Below are 7,910 nucleotides of genomic sequence, written 5' to 3'. Positions count from 1 at the left end.
CATGGACAGCGATGAGGAGATGCTGGAGGAGACGGTGGAAGGTGGGCGCGGGCCGCCGCGTGTGCGCATGTGCGCGGGCATTGGTGTGCGCATGGCAGGCACGCGTGTGCACGGACACGTGTGTGCGCGCTGTGCCTGGGGTGCACGTGTGCGTGTGTGCGCGCGAGCCCCGGGGCAGGCCGGAGGTGGTGGGGGGGAACAGGAAAGTTTTTGGCAGCGAGGTGAGCGGGGCCGGGCCGGGCCGGGCCGGGCGGCGGGAGCCCCGCGCACGCCGCACTGCTAGGTCGCCCCCAGCAGTTGCAGGCTCACCCCCACGATTTCAAACAGGAGTCAGAAGAGCTGCTCTCGGCTGGATGCTGCGGGGCAGAGAGAACTGGGTCTGACCAGGGCTCCCCCCTCCCCTTCCTCTCCCCCTTGCAGCCTCCAGTATTTCGGGCAGTGTTTCCCAACCTTTTCCAGCCCGAGGTACATGTACATTAACACTGTTTTTCCGCTGCACGCGGGTTAAGGCATCCCCCCTCCTCATACCTACAGTAGCTCATTCCAGTGGTAAAATTCCACGGCACACCTGTTCATTTCTGACTGCGCACTCTTGTGCCGTGGCACTGGTTGGGAAACGCTGATTTATGGTCTGGGAAGTTCGGAGTGGAGGCTGTGCCCTGCACTCCCCTGCTCCAGAGCTATTGATGCCCCTTTGCTCCAAGGCTTTGTGCAGTCCCTCTGGGCAGTTGGTTAAACTCTTGGCTTCCACCACATCTGGTGGCAACCAGGTTCCAGCCTTTAATGACACCTGGTGTAAAAGTGTGAAAAAGAAGCTCCTTTGGTTAGCTTTAAACATGCTACCTGCTAGTTTCATTTGGCAACCCCTAGTTCTTGGTTTGTGTGAGAGAGTAAATCATAAATCCCCATCTGATTTCTCTTCACCGTCTAGTATTGTGTAAACTCTTATCACACCCCGCCCCACAAACATCTCTTTTTCTAAACTGAACAGGTCTAGGTGCTTCGTTCTCTCCTCGTAGGGCAGCCCTTCCCTACCGCTGATCATCCTTGTTGCCCTTCTGCACCTTCTCTAGTTCTTCTCTATCCCTTTTTAAGGTGTAGGGACCAAAGCTGGGTACAGTATTCAAGGTGTGGATGCACCATGGATTTATAAAGGGGCATGATGATACTTTCTGTTGGGTTTACAATTCCTTTAATTATCCTTAACTTTTTGTTTACCTCTTTGACAGCTGCTGAGCACTGTGTCCATAATGTCAAACTCCTTCTGCCCTGCTGTGGGCTTTGCAACAGAAGAACAGCTCTGTTGTTTTTCTGTCATCAAAAAGTGCCAGCTCTTAGTTTTCACTCTTTTCAAGGGGTGCTTTGAATCTATTGAAGGCTGCCTCAAGTCTAATGAAGGGTGCCTTGAGTCTGTCAAGAGGTGGCTCAAGTCTGAAAAGGTTGAGAACTGCTCTAATATCTTGGAGGCTTGCCAGACAGGGCCTGATCTGCACTAAGGGCTGTATATTATTCTGTTTATTACCCATGGTTACAGGTAGTCCATCTGCATTGATTTCGGGAGAGTTCCCATCCAACACAGTTGTAAGAATAAGGGGTAGACTTGACTTTTGTCACACCACAATTGGTTGTAATCCACGCATGAGGCCTGACACACTAGCAGTAGGTGGCGGTGACATCTGCTCTGTGTCTAACTAGAGCCACCTGAGCCTGATGCTCTTGCTCCAAACCTCACTTGCTCCCTTAACCTAGCGTAAACAGAGTGTGACATACTAACTTTCATTGTAGTGTGCACATGGGTTTGCACATGCATTGTACCGATGTAAACATCTGCATAAGGTTTAGAGCAGCAGAAAATCAGGTCCATTGTATCTTGGATGAGAGTGTAAACACCCAGGCTTTCTTGTCTCTTTGTGCATTTCCATTTTTCAGTTATCACTTGTGCAGTGTGGTACACATCAGTTGGTAGCAGTCATCTGTAAGGGGTCGGGGGGTGGGGGGGGGATATCTGTCAGCAGTAGATAACCGCCTTTGTAACAATGGAAGTTCTGAGATCCTGCAGATTGAAAAGGCATATTGCAAATCTAAAATATTACTGTTCTTCTTGCTTTCCTTTCTATGCAACTGTCCTTAAAAAGAAAAAGAAAAGTCCATCCTAAGGAAGAGGCATAACAAAACTAGATACTCTTATTGTTCAACAGTAGCACATGGAGGTCCAGCTAAGGCATACATATCCTGAGAGAGAGTCCCTGCCCAGTCTCATTTCCCTCTTTCAGGGGGTGAAACAAAAGGTAGAAGGGGGGGAAAATATATATAAGTAACCTGCCCAAAATCACACAGTAGGTCAATCGCACAGCTGGATTAGAAGGCAGGTCCCTGGACTCTAAATCCAGTATCTGTCTCTGGGCCCTACTACCTCGCTAAAACTCTGGTGGGCACATTTCAAGAGTGAGAGACTGGTCTTTAAAAGGAGGAGCTACTAATGGGAATTCTGGCATAGCCTTGAATATAGTGGCACAAATAGCATCACTATCAATCAGCAAACTTCCAGCTTCCTCTCAGAGCACTTAGGAACATAGTCAGGATTTGGTTTACCCTAGAAACAAAGACTCTACTCCTGTGACATTTACCTCTGGGCATAGCTCTCGTTAGCCAGAGCAGGTTCTCAGATATTGGGGTTTCAGAGCACTTTAGTATTCTGCCACAGAGAGATTCCAAGTAACACTTGTGTCTGTTAGTGGTAGGTTATTTATATCTTGTGGTGTGGCTGTGGGTGTGCACAGTGCAATTGCTACTGGAATCCATTTTTCTTATGTAGGTAATATATGATTAGATGCTACAGTAGAGGAAAACCTTTACATTGCCAAGGGGAGAAGATTCTTTAAATGCAAGCTGCTGTGTGCTTATATACATGCACACGTGTATGAACTTGGTGCCGTATCTTTCTAAGAAGGATTTTTTTTCATTTTCTTCTAGTGAGAGCACAGATACATCTATTGCAGTGTTTCTCAACCTGTGGGTCAGTCCAAAAGTGGGTCACAAGAATATTTGAAAGGGTTGCTAACACTCACATAAAAACTTAGGAAAGCACGGTTTCTCCTTGCAGGCTGGCAACCTTCCAGCCTGCAAGTAGCTGCTTGGGGCAATTGGAGGCAGGAGACACCATGTGTGCCTGTGTATGCACATGGCAGGCATGCAACCAGGCAGGGTGGTGGGAGCAGATCCAGCAGCTGGATGCAGGTAAGTCTATGGGGAGCAGGGCTTGGAAGGCCAGGGCTTGGAGGCTGGGGTGTGTGGGGCAGGGATGTATGGAGGGGAATTTGGGGGGAAGGTGCCTGCTGGCACTGGAAGAAAGTGTCTAGGTGCTGGGGTTGTGGCAGGGCAGGAGGGGTGAGGGGAGGCACCTGCCCCCTCCAACGGGGCAAGGGGGTGGTGGGGCCCTTCAGGGGTACATGGGAGCTGTGTGGCCAGGCCAGTGGTACTGGGGCTGGTGCCCATGCTTGCAGGGGTGAGGAGGCTGGCAGATGCTGCCCAGGGGCAGGCTATGGCCAGGTGGCCTGGCATGGTGGCAGGAGCCCCAGTCCAGGGCTGAGGATACCACAGGCCTCCCCTCCTCATCCCCACAGCCTGCACTGGGGTTAGACTTGCTCCACTGGGCTAGACTTGCTCATTGCCTGCATGAGCCAGAGCTGCCACAGCTGCTATGCTCTGGCCTGGACTGGATTGGGGCAGCCGGAGGCCCCCTCTGGCAGGGGGGGCGGGCCGCAGCAGGGGACTGTGGGTCAGGAGTGAGGGGCACCAGCAAGGACAGGGAGTTGTGGGTCAGTAGTTAGGAGCACCAGCAGGGCTGGGGAGGGAGAGGGGTGTGTGGCTTGGGAATAAGGGGCACTGGCAGGGCCAGGGAGCTGTGGGTCAGAAATGAGGGACTCTGGCAGGTCCAGGGTGCTGCAAGTTGAGAGTGAGGGACACTGGCAGGGCCAGGGGTCTGCAAGTCAGGAGTGAGGGGCACCAGCAATGTGCATTGTGCACTTGGGAGTAATGGAGGGTCAGATGCTGATATTACTGTTAATGTTTTCCTGTCGATGTTGATTTCTGTCTTTAAAAATAGGACTGTTGAGCTGCTTTAACTTAGTGTGTAAGAAGTCTTTTGGGGCCAAAATACTTGTGTATTTTCTACTTAAACTATTTACTGGGTCAGGACTGGCCATTGATGTTTACTAATGGGTCCTGGTCCAAAAAAGGTTGAAAACCACTGATCTATTGCAGCACTTCATAATGTAGTGTGATCTTGCACAGAAAGGATATGTGAGGTTGGGTTTTTTTAGGGTAAATAAGGCCCTTTTCCCTTTTTTGAACTTACTCCAGGCCTAGAACTATGACTAAGATCAAATCCAAGTTGGCTGCCTGACAGTACAGTTTGCTGCCACGAGGCTGACCTTATGTGACTCTTAGTTTCTCTATTGTCATTTATTTATTTATCTGTACTTTTAGCCCTATATAAAGGCCTTAAGGGAAGGAGAGGGCCTGTCCTAAGTGAACAAACCCATGAGGGGATGGGTCCTTTCCTGAAAAGCTTACAACCTAATTTTAAGAAAAGATGCAGCAAACCTTGAACACCCAAGGAAGGATGAACAACCAAAAAGCAAGGAAAGCAAGAACATATTTCTAATACAAGTGACTGGCAAACTGAAGAAGAAAATGAAGTGCTTTGTTCTTTCCTACTGATACTGATAATAACTTTGCAGTTGACAGAGGAGTTGGCTTGGACCCAAAGGCCTCATGGTCACCATGAAAGAGGTTACACCTGTGTAACTAAACTTAAAAATCAGACTACCTGAACTCAAGGCAAATCCAACCTGATTATCTTTTCCTTTCACTTATACTTAAAACTATTGTGAGAAAAGAATTGACTGAGGTTAGGTTCCAAGTTCATGGTCCTTACTTCTATTCAGAGCCCACTAGATGGGGATATTCTGCATCCTAGTGACAAGCTGCAATGGGTTAAAGTCACAAATAACAAAGTTGCAAACATAGGAGGCATTGTGATTAGTTTTGTTGCAGTACAACATACTCAGTTTGACTTTCTACCACAAACGTAATTTTTTTTCATGCAGCACTCTTCTATATGAGTTCCTTTCCCATCAGTATATAGCTGTGCTTTCTTAGGGCTTCATTTATACTAGTCTACACACCCATGTAGACAAGCTGTGAATTTAAACTGGTGTTAGTGTTACATCAGGATAACTCCCTGCTTAGACATTCCTGTTCTGTCTCTACTTTTTGTCACTTCTTCACGTGAATAATGAATATTGCCCAAACTGCTTAGTTTAACCCCGGCTTTCTCAAACTTGCTATGATTGTCTCTTTGTCTTTGTCCCAACTGATCCTCTTGTGGACAAAATAAGCCACTGTTCGTATATTGAAGAGGCACTGTCCTCTTGAGTTTGAGTCAAAATATAATTTGTTTTTACAATAAAAGAGAAAATCTGGAGACAGAGAGGAGTGTGTTCCTCTGTAGGCCTGATTTCCTGTTGGAGACCAATTACCTGTGGTGTGAATTGTTCTCATACTAAAAGGAATGATAGATGTTAGTCCCCCTTCATCAGTACTCCCCCTACAAGAGACTTCCGTACCAGACCTCAGGCAGGTTCTGTAGCACCTCCATAGTAGATCCTGGCTTGTGGTGGTCCAGGATGTTCTGGGAATGAAGTGGCAGTGGGGTGCAGATATCCACAAGGAGATGAGAGGTGGAGTATAGCTCAGGAAAAGTAGATATTCTCTGTAAAACAGAGTCAGGAGTGAGGGGCACCAGCAAGGACAGGGAGCTGTGGGTCGGTGTCTGTGGAGGCTTTGACAACAGGGATGCAACTTAGTGGATCACTGCAGGGGACAGACGTGAGCCTACACCAGGTTCTGTGCTAGCCCATGAGTAGGGGAAGTGAAACATTCTCTTCCAGTCTGTGCTGGCACCTGCAGCAGTGTAGCAATGAAACTGCCCTGGTATACTTGAAAGAACAATGAAAACAGTTAGGTCTATAATGGGCAGGCATTCTTCTGCCATGCTTGAAATCCAGATTGATATTCTGAAGTAGAGCTAACATTAATGATTTTTGCTGTACAAGCTGAGAGTGCAAACAGTATAAGGGATAAAGCTGCAAGTAGCGTGGATTTTACTCTCCTTTTTAAAAGTCTGTGGTGTTGGCAGTGTAGGCACCTATTTACAGTGTGATAGTGTCACTGACTGAACTCTTGAGAAGACAAGTTGAAGAATGACTTGTATTAATACAGTGCCTATAAAGCTGTGGGATGATCCTAGCTGCTATGTTCATGCTGTTTCTTTCCTCTCCCTGGGTGCAAGGCACCATGGATATTAATACTGAAATGCCTCTTGTTTGCAGCCCCCTCAGCTCCTGATGACTTCACAGTTTGTTTCTGACCTGTATGTATGCTTCAGCTCTGGATGTAGTGTAACTAGCAAATTCTGATCAGCGAAGAGCCATATCTAGAGACGCCTGGACCTGCATTCTGTGAGCTAAGGGGTCAGGGGGATTTTTCCATGATAAACCCAAAATCAAATAACAAAATGTATAGGTATTTAGAATTTATTTTATTATAGTGATTGAGGCACTGGTAGCCAAATATACATATATATTTATCTTTCACTTCATTATTTTTCTATCTTAGAAGAATCACTCATTTTTTAGTTGCAGAGAACTCAGCAAGTTCATAACAGGTTAGAATATTTTTGACACTATATGACTTCCTATTTGAAATCTCTGGGTTTATCTTATGAATCATGTGTAGGTGTTGTACACTTAACAGTACAGACAGTCCTCGAACTTACGACACAGTTGGTTCCTGAAAACCACGTCTTAAGTCAAAACGTAACTCGGAACCAATTTTCTCATAAGAAACAATGTTATAAATGGGGTATTGGTTCCTGACCCAAGGCCCAATACCCTATTTTCACCAAAAATACCCCAGAATTTTGTAGCCGATCAATTATAGATGAGTAATATAGCTACATTAATATATTTATATTGAAAATAGCAATCCTATTGATTTGGAAGGGCTTCTTTGAGGTGACTTTGCTGGACTTTTTGAAGGGCTCTTGGTTGGACTTTTTGAAGGGGTCTTGGCTGGAGTCTTCTCAGGAGTCTTGGCTGCAGGTTTTTCTAGAGTCTTGTCTGCTTGCTTAAAGAAAGTGTCCAAGGAAGTTTGAACAGATGTTCTCCAGGGAGATGAGCGATGCAGCAAACTTGTTCGTTGGCATGGCATTGCATTGGATCAAGCGTTGTAAGTTGAAACTGGCGCTGTAAAGTTGAAACGGTGTCAATTTATAAACGTTACAAGTGTGAAACATTGTAACTCGAAACGTTGTAAGTTGAGAACTGCCTGTCCTAAAGTTCCGTGGCACCCTGTGGCATCTTTTAAAATGGGTAGGCAACATTTTTTGGACAGAGTGCCAAAAAACCCACGATGTCTACCTTGGAAGGTGCTGGAGTACCGACATGCCGGAGCCCGAAGCAGCTGTTTGCAGCCTCCTGGCTGCAGCCGGCCCACAGAGCCCAGTCTACTTGCAGCAGGGCTTGCAGCCTCCTGGCCGCCTGCTGGGAGCAGCCCGGGTTCTGTGTCTGGCAGCAGCTGGTGGTGTGTCGAGCAAAATGGCCTTGTGTGCCATGCTCGGCACGTGTGCAGGGGGTTGCTGACCCCTGTTTTAAAAGGATCTTGTAGCACCCTCGTTGAGAATCACTGTATTAGACCATGTTGTGCCCATCCTGAGGTAGGAGTGTATATTTGCATTCATCTGTCTAAAAACAAAAAATAATTATAGGGGTTAAGATTCTGTGGTCTCCTCCTTTCCCCCCCCCCCCCCCTCCCCTCCTCCGTCACGTACACTCGCTGCTTCTATT

The 7,910-nt window shown here is 47.2% G+C and overlaps 1 protein-coding gene across 1 annotated transcript in view; it reads left to right on the top strand.

Annotated features, from left to right (window-relative positions):
• Nucleotide 1: 1 nt before the first annotated feature.
• SETD7 (SET domain containing lysine methyltransferase 7) overlaps nt 2-7,910 on the top strand; it is a 30,138-nt gene continuing 22,229 nt past the window's right edge. Inside the window, exon 1 of the mRNA XM_006034267.3 lies at nt 2-41. Coding sequence (XP_006034329.1) covers nt 2-41 — 40 coding nt within the window. The remainder of the gene's footprint in view (nt 42-7,910) is intronic.

The sequence above is a fragment of the Alligator sinensis genome, unplaced genomic scaffold, assembly GCF_000455745.1.
Source record: "Alligator sinensis unplaced genomic scaffold, ASM45574v1 scaffold160_2, whole genome shotgun sequence".
Lineage (NCBI taxonomy): Eukaryota > Metazoa > Chordata > Crocodylia > Alligatoridae > Alligator > Alligator sinensis.
This window is presented reverse-complemented; position numbering and strand designations above follow the sequence as displayed.